Raw genomic sequence first — 17,485 nt, 5'->3', positions numbered from 1 at the left:
TGCCACCAGGACAATAAATGGTCGATGTGTTTGCAGTGACCTCTTCCATTAATCAATTAGATGTAACTGACCGGGCTAAAATGATTACAGTGGTATCCACTTAATGCTTGGGATGTGTTTCTGAGAACACTAATGAAATTAGCTTAAAAATAGGTCATTATAGCATAGTGTTGTGCAAAGGTTTTAGGCACATATATATAGTTAAGGTGCCTAAGACTTAAACATGCAATGGGGAGTGAGTTTGTAAATCTGGCAGGAGAAAGGATGTTGGGAATAGGGAAGATGGAGCACACGGGGTGGAGGGGGGGACAGGTGACAGAGAAGGAGTGCCAGGAGCAGGGGTGATGGCAGGGGTGCAGACAGACCCAGCCCTGAGACACCAGGCAAGCTCATTTGATTCCAAACAATTGGTTTGTTGATCGTTACAGAATGTTGCTCTGGTGCTTCCCGTTCCCTCCCCTCTCCCTTCCCCTTTACCCAACCATGATTCCCTCTCCTCACCCCCTTCTCACTCTCAGTCCACAATAAAGACCCATATCAGAATCAGGTTTATCATCACTCACTTACGTTATGAATTTTTTTTCTTAACCAACAGCAGTACATGAAATTACTACAGTATTGTGTGAAAGTCTTAGGCATGCTAGCTATATATAGCAGTGCTGGGCCAGAGACTTGGAGTTAACCAGTTCCACCCCAGACCCCTCGCAGTGTTCATAGCCCCACTAGCATTCTGGCAGCAATGAAAAGATAAAGTGAGTTTGCCAAAAGGTCTGGTGTGGAGTGAAGCTCCGAGGCAATGTTCAGAGGATGCCTGTTACAGCTGGCGTTGGGCAGGCTACAGTGAGCAGGCAGCTGCTCAGAGTTGAGATGCAGGTCTCACTGCTGCATCGTGGCTAGCACTGTGAGTGCCCGGGGGTGCCGGGCACTGACGGTGGCTATCCCATATGTTACAAGGAGAGTACAATGAATCAGTGGTCTGCAAAGTACCGGTGTTCAGACAAGGTCGTTAAAAGTTGCCAAACCAAGATGGATAGATGTAATTAAGATACAAATTAACCATCGTCTAATTCGGGGGTTCACAACTTTTCTTATGTCATGGAGCCTTACCATTAACTGAAGAGTCCGTAGATTCCAGGTCAGGAAACCCTATTCTAATTGAGAACGTATATTGAAGGTCCAAATTAACTTGTGTTTGGGTACATTTTTGAGCTAAATTAGGGTTCATTTATGTGAATAGATCAGAAGGCCAAGAGAAAAGAGAGAAAACGATTATCTTATTTGTCACGTGTACATCGAAACATACAGTGAAATGTGCTTTTGTGTCAAACACCAACACTATCCAGGGATATGCTGGGGACAGCCCGCAACTGTTTCCATGCTTCCGATACCAACATAGCATGCCAACAACTTAGTAATCCAAGCCTTTGGAATGTGGGTGGAAACTGGAGCACCCAGAGAAAACCTTCATGGTCGCAGGAGAAACATGCGAACTACTCACACACAGCAGCGGGAATTAAACCCCCAATGGTAATTGCTCGTGCTGTAAAGTGTTACGGTAACTGCTACATTATGATGCTGTGCTACAGGATCATGAGAAAAGTAAAGAGAAATGACAGAAGAATTCAGATTAGTGGGAGAGTCATGAACAAGGTGGAATTAAAATTGAGGTGCATAGAAATTTCTGTCTCAGGATAGTGAATCTCTGAAATTCTCTGCCCCCCCCCCCCCCGGATGGTGGAAGCCAGATCATTATCTATACTTAACCAGTACGGAATCACATTGAGATCGATGCAGACTTGAGAGGTCTGGTGGCCTACTCTAGTTCTGATGTACTTTGTGTTATGTGTCCTTCTGCAAATGGTCTCCAATAAAGACCATTCACATATCTAGAGAGGAGTTCTGAGGAAACTTCTTACTTACCATGATTAGATTGTGCAATTCACTACCATATTGAATGATTGAATTAAATATCCTGGTTATATTTAATGCAGATCACCATATCAAGAACAAGATGAGAAGTATTCAGCAAGGAGGAGGCTATATTATGGAATTTAAGTAATGGTATCAAATATTTTAGGAGAAAAGCTTGTTTCTCAGCTAAATGTCTATGTAATTTTATTGTTAGTGGTTAGGCAATTTAAGACATTCACTTGCATTCAATTATTATTACTGTAGCATTTCAGAGCAGATAAAGAGTTAATCTCATATATTCTATTTTAGGCGCTGCCTTTTACCAAACATATCATTGAGGCAGAGATGGCTCAAGAGACTGATCTCTTCTTTTCAGCTTTGATAGAACGAGGGACAGGTAAGAGGAAAGGTCCTGAAAACAGGTTGTAGCTGGGATCAAACCCATTAAATTAATTGCATAATCTTTAAAATGTTGCCCAATTACACATTGAGCATTTTTGGAGTTCAGTTTTGTATGAATGAACTGACAGCTGGAGTAACTTAGATAATAAGTATGTAAGAAATATTGCCTTTGTGCCTGCTCCACTAATCAATATCATAGGTGATTCTGTGCTTCAATAGAAAGAGGTGACACAGAGTCGGAAGGTGTTGGAACATTGTGGACAGAGCTAAGGAAGTGCAAGGGTAAAAAGATCCTGATGGGAGTTGTATACAGACCCCAAACAATAGTAAAGATGTGGTCTACAAATTACAACAGGAGACAGAAAATGCATGCCAAAAGGGCAATGTTGCAATATTCATGGGTGATTTCAATATGCAGGTAGATTAGGAAAATCAGTTAGGTGCTGGTTTCCAGGAGGGGGAGTTTCTCGAGTGCCTATAGGATGGCTTTTTAGAACAGTTCGTGGTTGTGCCCACTAGAGGATCAGATATTCTGGATTGAGTGTTGTGCCATGAACCAGAATTGATTAGACACCTTATGGAAAAAGAACCCTTAGGGGCAAGTGATCATAATATGCTCAAATTCACCTTGAAGTTTGAGAAGGAGAAGCTAAAGTCAGGTGTATCAGTATTACAGTGGTGTAAAGGGAATTACAGAGGCACGAGAGAGGACTTGGCTATAATTGATTGGAAAAGAACATTGGCAAGGATGACGGCAGAGCAACAATAGATGGAGTTTCTGGAAGCAATTTGGAAGGCAAGGTGACACAACCTTGAATAACTAGAGAAGTCAAAGTCAACATAAAAGCCAAAGAGAGGGCATATAATACAGCAAAAACTAGTGGGAGGATTAGGAAGCTTTTAAGAACCTACAGAAGACCATTTAAAAAAGTCATCAAGAAGGTAAAGATGGAATATGAAAGTAAGCTGACGATGATATTAAAGAGGATAGCAAAAGTTTCTTCTAATATATAAACTGTAAAAGAGAGCCGAGAGTGGATATCAGACTGCTGGAAAACGATGATGGAGAAGTAATAATGAGAGACAAAGAAATGGAAGACGAACTAAATAAGTATTTTTCATTACTCTAACTATGGAAGACGCGAGCGGTATGGTGGAAATTCCAGGTGTCAGGGGTCATGAAGTGTGTGGAGTTACCATACCAGAGAGAAGGTTCTTGGGAAACAGAAAGATCTGAAGGTAGATAAGTCACCTGGACCAGATGGTATACACCCCAGACTTCTGAAAAAGGTGGCTGAAGAGATTGTGGAGGCATTAGTAATGATCTTTCAAGAATCACTAGATTCTAGAATAGTTCCGGAGGCTGGAAAATTGCAGATGTCACTCCTCTCTTCAAGAAGGGAGGGAGGCAGAAGAAAGGAAATTAGAGGCCAGTTAGTCCGACCTCAATGGTTGGGAAGATGTCTGAGTCAATTGTTAAGGAGGAGATGTGGTTTCGGTGTCCTTGGAAGCGCATGATAAAATTGGCCGTAGTCAGCATGGTTTCCTCAAGGGAATATCTTGCCTGACAAATCTGTTGGAATTCTTAGAAGATATAACAAACAGGATAGACAAAGGAGAATCAGTAGAAGGCCTTTGACAAGGTGCCATACACGAGACTGGTTAACAAGTTAAGAGCTCATGGTATTACAGGAAAGATACTAGCATGGATAAAGCAGTGGCTGATTGGCAGGAGGCAAATAGTGGGAATAAACTGGGCCTTTTCTGGTTGGCTGCTGGTGACTAGTGGTGTTCCACAGAGGTCTGTGGTGTGACCGATTCTTTTCACGTAATATGCAGTTATTTGGATGATGGAATTAATGGATTTGTTGCAAAGTTTGCAGGCGATAAGAAGATAGGTGGGGGGACAGGTAGTTTTGAGGAAGTAGAGAGGCTATAGAAAGACTTAAGTTTAGGAGAATAGGTAAAGAAGTGGCAGATGGAACAGTGTTGGGAAATGCATGGTATTGCACTTTGGTAGAAGAAATTAAAGACTTTGGTAGAAGAAATTAAAGGGTAGACTATTTTCAAAATGGAGAGAAAATACCAAAACCTGAGGTGCGTAGGGACTTGGGAGTCATTGTGCAGGATTCCCTAAAGGTTCGTTTGCAGGTTGAGTCTGTGGTGAGGAATGCAAGTGTGATGTTAGCGTTCATTTGAAGAGGACTAGAATATAAAAGCAAGGATGTAATGTTGAGACTTTACATTGGCGAGGCCTCACTTGAAGTATTGTGAGCGGTTTTGGGCCTCATCTGAGAAAGGATGTACTGAAACTTGGGAGGAAGGTTCAAAGGAGATTGACGAAGACAATTCCAGGATTGAACAGCATGTCATGTGAAGAGTGTCTGATGACCTCTGGGACTGTATTCGTTAGAATTCGGATGAATGAGGGGGTGACCTAATTGAAACATTTTGAATGTTGAAAGGCCTTAATTGAGTGGATGTGAAGAGGATGTTTCCTATGGTGGGAGAGTGTAAGACCAGAGGGCAGAGTCTCAGGATAGAGTGGGCATCCTTTTGAAGGGAGGTGAGGAGGAATTAGCCAGAGGGTGGTGAATCCATGGAATTCGTTGCCACAGGCAGCTGTGGAGGCCAAGTCTTCATGTTTATTTACAGCAGATGTTGATAGAATCGTGATTGGTCAGGGGATAAAGGGATACGGGGAGAAGGCAGGAGATTGGGGCTAAGAGGGAAATTGGATCAGCCATGATGAAATGGCAGATTCGATGGGCCAAATGGCCTAATTCTGCTCCTATATATTATGGTCTTAATGGTCTTCTATCCTCTTTTCGACCGAATTACCAGATATCTGGATCCTATTATGTCTCCAAATCCCTCAATCTCAGCCTTGAATGACTGAGCATTTATAACCCATTAAGGCAGAGGGTTGTAATGAAATATTTCCTCATATCAGTCCTAAATGGTCAGCCCTTTATCCAGAAATAATGGCCCCTAGGTAATCAACTGAGAGAAAGCACCTATTTTTAGGTGCATGCCAGAATACTGCAAAATCATCTCTTAATCTTGTCAGCACTGTCAGTACCAAGTTTTCAGCGTCACTTTCACAGGGTAATCCTTTACTCCAAGAATCAATCTTATAAATCAACTCTGCATTCACTCCAAAAGCAGGATGCCTTTGCTGAGGTACAGGGAATAAAATACTTGATCTAGCCAAAGATTTCTACAATGTTCCTTACTTTTACACTCCAATGTATTTTTATCTGCATTGATTTGATTCCAAATAACTGCTTTAGAATTCTAAATTCATCCGTCCCCTGGCTAAATCTAATTGATCAATCATCTTCAACAAAATCTCAGCCCTTTACTGAACTATACAGTTATCACAAAGTCAAAATCTACAATAGATTCTGGTTTGTGAAGGACAAAGATCATTACAAATATACTACTGATTTATGAAGGATTTTTAATTGGAATGCTGGAGTTGTCAAATGAAAAACTGGGCAAAAAGTTTGAAGTAAATCTTGTTATCAAAGTACTTATATATCACCATATACAACCCTGAGATTCATTTTCTTGTGGGCATAATCAGCAATTCTATAGTAAAATAACTATTACAGAATCAATGAAAGACCACCCAATTAGGGTGTTCAACTAGAGTGCAAAACTGGCAAATGCAAAAAGAATAAACAATAATATAAATAAATAAGCAATAAATATTGAGATCATGAGATGAAAATTTTTGGAAGTGAGTCCATTGGTTGTTGGAACATTTCAGTGATGGCATGAGTGTAGTTATCCCCTTTGGTTCAAGAGCCTGATGTTTGAGGGGTAGTAGGTAGTAACTGTTCTTTAGCCTGGTGGTGTGAGTCCTGAGGCTCCTGTACCTTTTTCCTGATGGCAGCAGCGAGAAGAGAGCATGACCTGGGTGGTGGGGTCCCTGATAATGGATGCTGCTTTCCTGAGATAATGTTTCCTGTAGATTGCTTAATGGTTGGAAGGTCTTTACCCGTGATGGATTGGGCAGTATCCACAACTTTCTGTAGAATTTTCCATTAGTTAGTTTCAGAACACATGTAGATATAATCATCCTGTTTTAAAACAAATTGAAAGAAACATTAGGTGCAGTTCTGGTAATCGCAATTTACAGTAAAGGGTGAATTTGTCTTTGATTAAAAGATTGCTGAATTAACTGAAAAGCTCTTCTTTACATACTTAGCAAAACTCCATGTGGCTGTAGTGTTGAATCCGGGTTATTCATCCATTCCCCCCATCTTCAGTATCTGTTTAAATTGGAAGGGAGAGAAATCAAGTCGTAATGATGATAATCTAAAGGTAAGAAGTTAAATTGCAACTTGTTTTATGATGCATAAGGTTAGAAGCTAACTTATCCTGATCTAAGTTGCATATATGATTTGGAGTTTCAGTGCAATAAAAATCTGAATATATTTAATTTTCCTTTCAAAATTTTCTGAATCAATTAACATATTCACTTGCAATTACACAGTTAAGTAAACACTGCTTTAATTTTTCTTAATTTCAAATCACTTGTTGAAAAATATGTATTGAAAGCTTTTCAAAAATATCACTGAGCTTGGAAATACTTACAGCAATTTTGCTTTTCAGAGGGCTATGTTATTCTTTAGGATGGAATTCTTACCAAGTTCCCAGTGCCACAGTGTTGAGTGGAATTCTCTTGTTTTAATATACAGCCTCCAAGCTAATAACCCTGTGTAAGCAGCATAGAGAAGCTAGAAAGCTGTCATCTGTCTCTGCAACTTTATTTTGGAAATTAAGGCAGTAAAACAATAATGTGGTTCTTCACCACAAAAGCACTGGGCTTCACAGCAGGGCTCCTGTGAAATTTAATAACTCCACAGATACAGTCAATGTTGCTTACAGATCTAACTGCCCTCCTCCCTCTTGGGGGTGGGGGAGTCTTTCAGCCTTTCTGTCCTTATAAACTACCAGTTCATCTCCAAGCATCCTTTCCAGAGTCCTTGAACATCAAAGTGTGTTGAAGTGGTTCCAATTATATTTGTTTTATTTACCTTCTGTATCTATATGGATTGTTTTTGCCAGGCTATAGAAAGTGAGGTTAATGTGTATTTCAAGGAGTTGCTTGGTCCTAAGCCAGGCCATCAGCTGCTGACAAACCAGGTCCAGCGTTTATGCATGTGCTTGGATGTGTATCTGGAAACAGAAACTCATGATAACAGCGTGGAAGGGCCAAAGGAATTCCCACGAGAGAAGATGTTCCTGCGTCTTGTTAGGTAACTTTTTTTAATTGATCCTAGATAAAATAATTTCCTTTAATATACATTCAACTAGTACTTCAGTTCAGAAAATGACATTAAATTTGAAAAATTCACCCCAGAATCTTCCTCTCCACTTAATTCCCACTTGGGGCACATTATGTGTGCATATGGTTCTGATATAGCATTGAAATAGGTCATATACCATCTCAAGATCATAAAGGTCAGCCCAGCTAGTCTATTCAACCACAACATCCTCCCTGCTAATCCTAGTTGCTTTCATTCGGCCCAAAATCCTCCAAGCCTGTCTCCTCCAGGTACCAGGTACCTATCCAAATACCTCTTAAATGTTGCAGTTGTGCCCACCTTGACCACTTCCTCTGGCAGCTCATTGCAGGCACTCAGTACCTTCTATGAAAAGAAGTTATCTCTCAGATCCCTTTTTAATCTCTCCCCCTCTTGTATCTGCACCGTCTAGTTAGACTCCCCAACCGTGGTGTAGGGGCAAAACCAAAACAATTGTCGCTGCCAGTGACCCTACAGATTTGTTATACTTGCATGATACACCCCCCGCTCCAATAATGATTGTTCCAAAAGTCAAACCCTTTATTAGCAATTAGCAAAATACAATCTTGAAGTGATGAAATATATGTGTTCCCAATTGTAAGCTAAGCAGAACTGAGCTGTCAGCAAGGGATAGGGCGGCTGCCAGTCCCAAACTACAAACTGCAACGAGCAAAGCATGAAGATGTAACTTATTCCCATCACTTTACCACATCCCCACTTGTGATTAGTTACCTCAATAAACGCGCAGCACAAAATACAATGCAGATGGAGAACAGATCTTACACCTGGTATCTGTGAGACCATGTCATTAATGTACATTTTAAGCATGGTCGCTGGATAACAATAGGAGGAAACTTTGCATAAGATCAGCTTCCAACTTCCATACCAAACTAGGATAACTCATGATTCCAGACACTTCATATTCTATGTGATACTACACAATCATGTTAAGCAAAACTTATGCAATAAATACAAGTTGGTTTCGAGTACCTTGCAAAATAGCATTTAAATGAGCCCTTTCAGACTATTTTGATTTTGTATATTTTGTTAAATTTATTGCTTATTGTTTATGTATTTTGCAGCCGTTTTCTGTGTAATTCCAAACCTGAATATCAGATCTTCAAAACGGAGCTGAAATATCTGGATTACATTCATATACTGTGTTAATCTCTACAATTTCAAGGACCTAGATTTGATTCCCAATTAAATTTTACTAATTTTATTTTGGGCAAATAGTTGGTGGTTACTTGAATGTGGTACCGGCGCTTTATGCACACACGTGCTCTCCAAAAGAGGAAGCTGGGATGGCTGTAGTGAACTTGGGGAAATAAGTATAAATATTTCTTTTCAATAACAATGTATGATGGCAGTTTGTGCAGTGGTATTCTGCACAAGTGCTGGCCAAGATCACGTCACAATGAATGTAGCAATTCAATTACTTACTCACTGCCTGTTATGCCACCAGTGCTTAGGGCAGCAATAAAGGTCCTCCATCTTCATTACTGTTCCTGTAACAATTGTTTTTTGACCAGTCAACATTGTTAGCCCTGAGCTGGAGGACCGGTGGACGACTCTTAGTCTAGCCTCTACCCTTTAACCTGTTTGGCATGGGTGACCCTACCAAGAGCCAAATTACAACTTAGCTCTCTGGGTCCTTGAGGCACACGAGCCTCCAAACCCAACAATAAGGTTGTGGTCCTCTTGGAGGGTGGCACTTGAGTGACCAAGGATTATTGCAGCCCATGAACCTGTAGGAAAAGGACAATTGAGAGAGAGAACCTTCAAAAGTATCAAAGGCATTCAGTCACTTGAGAAAGGAAATGTGTTGAATTAATTTTAACTTGGCTGGTTTACTTTGTTTAATTAGTTGTGGATGTCCCAGATGTACAGAAATCTTTATGGTTTCACTCTTTCTTCCTTCAGAGGTCCTAATCGAATCAAGCCGTTTAAATATAACCATCCACAGGGATTCTTCACACACCGGTGACTCAGCAATACTTGAATGAAACTGATTCACGCTGCAGCGCAGTGTAGCTGTTAACATTATGGACCTTTCACACCAGTTTGGATTAAAATTTAGAGATGAAACAGCAAAAACTATGTGCATCAGTGTTAGAGCTGTGTGCTTTGTACTTTGGATTAAATATGATGATGATGCAGATTTCATGGTGGGACTTGCATTTTGTCTCTCAAGATATTTGCAAATGTTTTTTGTGAATATATTGGCTTTTGTTGTACAGTATCTCTTTCAACTATTATTGAAATTCAGTTTAAATTGCCATTGAGTGATTTACAAATAAATTTTAGCTGCTGAGTTTCTTAAAGTTTAGTTTTATTATTGAAAAGATATGTAAAACAATGAATTTTCCATTTTTGTCTCGATGACTGGCAGCAAACCATTAAATCATTCTTCTTGTAATTAAGAAATGAAAAGCTGTAATAAAATTCTGCAATATAACTGAGCAAGCGTGTAGTGACAAAATTACTTAGTGTGCTTCAACTTAAAGTATTCTGACTTGTTCCGAAAGGAAACACTTTGGAGAAATTAATTCTCGTATAAACATTATTATGTACTGGCCCGGCTGGTGGCGCAACGACATCGGCGCCAGACCTGGGAGCGAAGGTTCCTGAGTTCGAAACTAGTCGGGTCCACCCCCGAGCACGCTTTCCATCCGTGCCGGGTTGAGTGTCGAGATCGCAACTCGACCTCATAAAATAAAAAGGAAAATACTGCAAAAGTGTCTGTGTGAGGAGTGGCCACACAGTCTCTCTCTCACCCCACGCCTTGTAAAAGCCATGAAAAAGACATCATCACGGACGCACGCACGGACATGCGGACGCACACTCATGGACTCACACACACAAGCAAAAAAAAAACGAACATTATTATGTAAAATAAAATCTCAAATGCATATGAAACCTGAAGAAGGGTCTCAGCCCGAAACATCAATTGTTTATTTATTTCCATAGATGCTGCCTGACCTGCTGAGTTCCTCCAGCGTATATAATTTACATATCTAATCTGCTTTTGAAGACCATCTTTTTAAGACAAGAATCATTAATTCATCTTCAATTCCAGTGTGAAAATTGTTAAATCTTTATTTGAGTGATGAGTGAGACTAGGTGCCCCATCTAGCTTAACTTCCTATAGGAGCTCTTTAGCATCCATCACATAATTCAATATCAAAGCAACATTTAACTGAATATAGCATTAAGGACCCTGTGTACAATTGAGACTGATGGAAATTGGGAATTAAGCTACCCATAATTGCAGTCATTCCTAGCACAAGAAAGTTGGTTGTGATTCTTAAAGGCAATCATCTCAGCTCCCAGTACAATGAACAAGTGATGCTGATGCTAATGTTCAAGACTGTCATCAGTTGCTTCGTCGATGACATTCCCTCCAGTGTAATGTTTGCAGCTCCAACAATACAGAAAAAGTACTTCAGTGATCAATTCCATTTTAGTGATGGTCTACAAGTAATAAGGCATATCAACTGCAGTTTGAAAAGTGCCATGAATTTTCAGTGATCATAAAGTTCATTGCTAAAGTAAACAGAATATGCTTGTTGACTAATGTGGAAAAGTCATGATGTTACACCCCTCGTGTTAAGGGTCAAAGTTGAGTATATTTAATAAATTATAAAACCTTTCAAAACTTGGCTTTTTTGTATTCCAGTAAATGAAAATGAAATTTAGGAGTGATGAATGATTGACTTGAAGTCATAAAAACACATTTGACAGGTAAAATTGTAATGGGTTCCTCATTATAAGTAACAGCAGCAGAGGAAACATTTATATAGAGTTGCATTGTTTTTTTTCCCAGTGTAGTGAATTGTGGTCTGTGTTTAATGTTGGCCAATATAGGAATTGTAGACTGCTCCACAGAAGAGGTGAGTAATTGGTATATGAATGAGTATGACATCCCAATTACATTTTCACAGGAAGTCATACAGCTTATTGTTATTTGCTGTAATTTTCTTCCTCAGGTAGTGCTATTTTAGACAATGCCAGCCAATAATTACAGAAATTCATATCCATCCTCCACCTTAAACCTTCAGTTCATTCTACTAAGTGAAAGTTTTCAATATGAAAAGATCAAAGATATTCAATATGAATGAGCATTTAATTAACATTTGGAACTGTAGTTCACAAAGTCCCCAAGCAGAAAGAACACAGTGAAATAGGAAAAGTCTTCAGAAATGCTTACAGCAATTTTAGGAAGTGCTGATATCAGTATAGCAATATTTACAACCAGCACCATCTATGTAAGTTACCCAAATTAACATTTTGCCATCACTAAGAGAAAATCAGTGGTGGTTGGAAATGCAAAATTGCACCTTTGTCGGAGTGTTGTAAAATTTGTATTCAGACAGGGAAGAGTAGAAGTACCTGTTTTGAAATTGCATGCTTTGCCCAGGGGGAACATGATTCATTCCACTCTGTGTCCTCCAGTTTTTTCAGTGTAGTTGTATTCCGCTGCATTGCCTTTTTTAATATTTTTTCCAGAGACATAACCTTTGAGTGAGAATAAGCGTTAGTGAGATCTGCACTGCAGCACAAGAACTAATTACATGCTCTGGTGGGATGCCAATTGACCAAACAGAAACTGAAAATGTTGCAAACAAAAAATCCAAGTTTAATGCTAATTATTTTACAGCATTCATTACAAATTGTGAACTGGAAAAAAATGCTCTGCAAGTTGAAGGCTATGATTATTCTCTTAATTTGAGGAATTTTAACTTTGGGACTTCCTTGGCACTTATGCTATCAAGAGCTGAAGTGGAACAAGTGCTACACATGCCCTTACACTTCCTCCCTCACCACCATTCAGGGCCCCAGACAGTCCTTCCAGCTGAGGCGACACTTCACCTGTGAGTTGGCTGGGGTGATGTGGCCTTCTATATATTGGCGAGACCTGACGCAGACTGGGAGACCATTTCGCTGAACACTTACGCTCTATCCGCCAGAGAAAGCAGGATCTCCCAGTGGCCACACATTTTAGTTCCACGTCCCATTCCCATTCTGACATGTCTATCCACGGCCTCCTCTACTGTAAAGATGAAGCCACACTCAGGTTGGAGGAACAACACCTTATATTCCGTCTGGGTATCCTCCAACCTGATGGCATGAACATTGACTTCTCTAACTTCCGCTAATGCCCCACCTCCCCCTCGTACCCCATCCGTTATTTATTTTTATACACACATTCTCTCTCTCACTCTCCTTTTTCTCCTTCTGTCCCTCTCACTATACCCCTTGCCCATCCTCTAGGTTCCCCCCCCTTTTCTTTCTCCCTAGGCCTCCTGTCCCATGATCCTCTCATATCCCCTTTGCCAATCACCTGTCCAGCTCTTGGCTCCATCCCTCCCCCTCCTGTCTTCTCCTATCATTTTGGATCTCCCCTCCCCCTCCCACTTTCAAATCTCTTACTAGCTCTTCCTTCAGTTAGTCCTGACGAAGGGTCTCGGCCTGAAATGTCGACTGTACCTCTTCCTACAGATGCCGCCTGGCCTGCTGCGTTCAGCAGCAACTTTGATGTGTGTTGCTTGAATTTCCAGCATCTGCAGAATTCCTGTTGTTTAGGTAGATATACATTATTGATCCTGAGGGAAATGTTTTACACCTTGAAGATATTAAAAGTGGGGTTCCCAGGGATCAGGTTTGGGGCCGCTGCCATTTTTAATCTACATTAATGATTTAGATAACACATAACATATAAACTAGTAAAGTTTACAGATGACACAAAATTAGGGGGCTGGGCTGATAACATTCAGGCAGCGGAATCAATACAGTTAGATCTAAACAAAATCCAGATGTGGGCAGATAAATGGAAGATGAAATTTAATGTAAAATATTACATATAGGAAGTAGAAATATTAGATATATGGTAAATATGCAATGGGGGGGGGTCTTGAGTTAGAAAGTGCAGTGTATGAGAAGGATCTTGGTGTCCTGGTAGACTCATCACTATTAACATCTAGACGATGCACAGAAGTGATTAGGAAGGCTAATTGACTGTTGGGCTATATAATGCAGTCAGTGGAGTTCAAGTCTAGAGATCTTCTCCTCAAGCTGTATAATGAGCTTGTGAGGTCATACTTTGAGTACTGTGTATAATTTTGTGAGGGATGTAAAGGCACTGGAGAGAGTTCAGAGAAGGACGGTGAGACCCGTTCCAGGTCTGCAGAGTATGAACTATGCAGAGAGATTGAAAGAATTAAATCTTTCTAGCTAAGTAGACATAGAATGAGAGGAGACATGATAGAAGTGTTCAAAACCATTAAGGGTATAAGTAAGGTGGATGCCAGCTGCTACTTCAGAATTAATCCATCAGCAAGGGCACTGGGCCATAGGTGGAGACTGGTTAAAGGGAGATTTCAGACTAACATCAGGAAGCATTTCTTCATGCAGCGATTGTGGACACATGGAACAAACGGCCTAGTTGTGTAGTTGAGAGTAGTGCCTTAGAGACCTTCAAATCTAAACTTCAGAGTTCTTTCAACGCACTATGTGAATAGGGATTTGACAGGCTGACCGGCTTGGTTCTTGTCAAAATCTTTCTAATGTTTTAACGTTCTAATGTCAAGGCCTCCCAATATCCAGCATGTTTGGGAATCTTAATTCAAATTTAGTATTGAATTGTTATGAAAAGACTCATGCAAATCATTCATGTTAAATCCATTAGTGTATTGCACTTAAATGCCATTACAATTAGAACTAATAATTCATTAGAAAGATTTCTATGCCAAAGTGATCTGGGGACTTTGGGATTTTTATCAGTATTTTGCAAATTAAGTTCATAATAATATCCAGTAATTATAAAGATAAGAATTCTGGAGTACGGGATCGGTATCAGTAGAATTGTGGATTGCTGATGCTTGCATATGACTCTTACGTGATGATAACGTACAATATGTTCCTCCCAAACTCTCCTTGAAATCTTTTTTAATGGCTGTTCTGTACGTCAGTAGATGGACATCATTTCTGGAGTGATGGAAAAAGAATGTTTCATAAATGAAAATGAAAAACAGAATCTGCAGATCTGGATATCTGATGAAAATAAAACACACAAAAATATAGACTCAACAGGTCAGACAGCATCTGTGGAAAAGAGAATCACTGTTAATATTTCAAGTAATGATTCCATTGTTAATGTCACGTATTAATTGCAAATTATTGTGTTTATATGTAATGTTTATATTGTTCATCTTACAGTGCTGCTTCTTAATTGTAGCATTCATTAAGTAAATTGATGTACTAATTCATTTTTAGGGTCTACTCCTTTCATCCAAAAGTGTAGGAGCCATTCATCTGTTTTGTATCTGCATTGTTTTCTGTGTTGTGAATTGATTCTGTGTAGGGTGGTAACTAGTCATGTGAGTGGGGGTGTGGTAGAAACAAAGGGGATAAGTTACATCTCTGTGCTTTGTTCTGGGCATTTTGGAGCTGGTGACCAACAGATGTCATATCTTTTGTTGATCACTTACTTAAACTTAATTCCACTTATTTACACTTAATTATGCTTAATTGCATCGCTTCAAGACTTTGCTAGCTGCTAATAAAGGATCAAATACATTTCTTTGACTTTGTGGAACATCGTTCTTGGAGTGACTGAAGGGTGTAACAAATCTGCAGGGGTCCCCAGCAGCGGCAATTGGCTCGTTAGAAATGGCCGCTGCAAGTAAATGCATGTCATATGTTGTTGGGAATTGCTAACTTCTGAGAACAATTAGGAGCTTTCTTCATGCTGGGAAAATTTCATTTCTTGCCTTTATAATTTTTTAGAATTATATCCAAAATTTTTTCAGGTGCTTTATACGTTCCTAGGTATGAAAATCTTAGATTAGAAATTGGAAATTAACTTTTTCTTAAGAGGGAACAGATCTGTCTACTATTGTTTATAATGCTAGTATACACTCAGTAGCCACTTTATTAGGTACACCTGTACACCTGCTCATTAATGCAAATATCTAATCAGCCAATCATGTCATAGCAATTTAATGCATAAAAGCATGCAGATATGATCAAGAGGTTCAGTTGTTGTTCAGACCAAACATCAGAATGGGGAAGAAATGTGATCTAAGTGACTTTGACCCTGGAATGATTGTTGGTGCCAGATGGGGTGGTTTGAGTATCTCAGAAACTGCTGATCTCTTGGAATTATCACACAAAACATTCTCTAAAGTTTACAAAGAATAGTGCAAGGAACAACAAAAAAACCACATCCCACTGAGTGGCAGTTCTGTGGGCGAAAATGCCTTGTTAATGATAGAGGTCAGAGAAGAATGGTCAGACTGGTTCAAGCTTACTGGAAGGTGACTGTAACACAAATAACCGCGTGTTGCAAAAGTGGTGTGCAGAAGAGCACCTCTGAACGCACAACACATCAAACCTTGAAGTGCATTGGTCATAGCAGAAGGAGATCAGGAACAAGATACATGTACCTTATAAAGTGCCACTGAGCATATGTTCATTCCAAAATACATTGAAGCTCTAAAATGTTTCAAAGTAAAGGTTGAGGTATGTTTATTATTTAGAAGATTTATGGACTATATTCATTGACATATTAATTATAAGGTATTTCATGATTATATTAACACTGATTTCAAAATTACATTCACATTATATAAAAGAAAAATCCTGCTGGATGGTAACAGCTGGAGTTTTCTTTTATATAATGTTAAAATCCTAGCTGCATGGCAACAAAGGCTATGTGCACGGGAGCATTTCAGTTACAGCGCAGCCGCGCACCAGCACAGCTAAGAGAGAACAGTGCTGTAATGAGCCCATAGCAACCATTTGATAGAATATGACAGTGATATGTTAGTGCCTTGGGATTCCAAGGAGCTTTGCCAGAAACTTTCCTATAAATCTGTTTGCAATGTCATGAAAAGAAATCAAGATGCTTGGAAATACAGATTTTAAAAATTGTGTTTATGAAGCATTACCTAGAGGCCAAGTTCACCATTTATCTTAATTTGATGACTTAGGTTCATTAATATACTTTGAAATGTAGAAGGTTGAGGGGGGACTTGATAGAGGTATTTAAAATTATGAGGGGGATAGACAGAGTTGACGTGGATAGGCTTTTTCCATTGAGAGTGGGGAAGATTCAAACAAGAGGACATGAGTTGAGAGTTGAAGGGCAAAAGTTTAGAAGTAACTTGAGGGGGAACTTCTTTACTCAGAGAGTGGTAGCTGTGTGGAATGAGCTTCCAGCAGAAGTGGTTGAGGCAGGTTCGATGTTGTCGTTTAAAGTTAAATTGGACAAGAAAGGAATGGAGGGTTATGGGCTGAGTGCAGGTCGGTGGGACTAGGTGAGAGTAAGAGTTTGGCACAGACTAGAAGGGCTGAGATGGCCTGTTTCCGTGCTGTAATTGTTATATGGCTATATAATATGCGATATCTTGGTGTTAATTACTCTCAATAACAACAGATACAACTTTATTTTCACATTTAAGTTATTTCTGTACTCCTGCTTAGTTGTATCCCATATCAATATAATATTCTTCTTTGGCAGTCCCATTAAGCACTTTCATGGATCTTTACCCCTGTCTTCCTGGAAATCTCCTCTCATGACAAAACTCAGATACAGCAGCTGATTTGGGGATCTGGTGTTGGGCACGTAAGGAATGAGAGTTCTTCCCCCTTGCCCAGTGAGTGAATCTGATGGCTCACTCTGTCGGAGTTCTTGCCTCTCATCCTTATAATTTTGCAAATTTGTTTTAGATAAAATGATTAATTGTTGTAGAATCCACCTGTTAATAAGTATTCTGGAGCTATGTGAATTATGTGCCATGTCGTATGACATGGGCGATAATGGTCTTATCCATGCTCATGATTGTTCTTGG

The 17,485-nt window shown here is 39.7% G+C and overlaps 1 protein-coding gene across 2 annotated transcripts in view; it reads left to right on the top strand.

The window, feature by feature from the left end:
• thoc5 (THO complex 5) overlaps positions 1–10,088 on the top strand; it is a 66,184-nt gene extending 56,096 nt beyond the window's left edge. For both annotated transcript variants that reach the window (XM_063034240.1, XM_063034241.1), the window contains 4 exons: positions 2,221–2,308; positions 6,530–6,645; positions 7,393–7,583; positions 9,555–10,088. In XM_063034240.1, coding sequence (XP_062890310.1) covers positions 2,221–2,308; positions 6,530–6,645; positions 7,393–7,583; positions 9,555–9,618 — 459 coding nt within the window. In that variant the 3' untranslated portion in view covers positions 9,619–10,088. The remainder of the gene's footprint in view (positions 1–2,220; positions 2,309–6,529; positions 6,646–7,392; positions 7,584–9,554) is intronic.
• The last annotated feature ends 7,397 nt before the right edge of the window (positions 10,089–17,485 follow it).

Source organism: Mobula hypostoma, chromosome 27 (assembly GCF_963921235.1).
Source record: "Mobula hypostoma chromosome 27, sMobHyp1.1, whole genome shotgun sequence".
Lineage (NCBI taxonomy): Eukaryota > Metazoa > Chordata > Chondrichthyes > Myliobatiformes > Myliobatidae > Mobula > Mobula hypostoma.
This window is presented reverse-complemented; position numbering and strand designations above follow the sequence as displayed.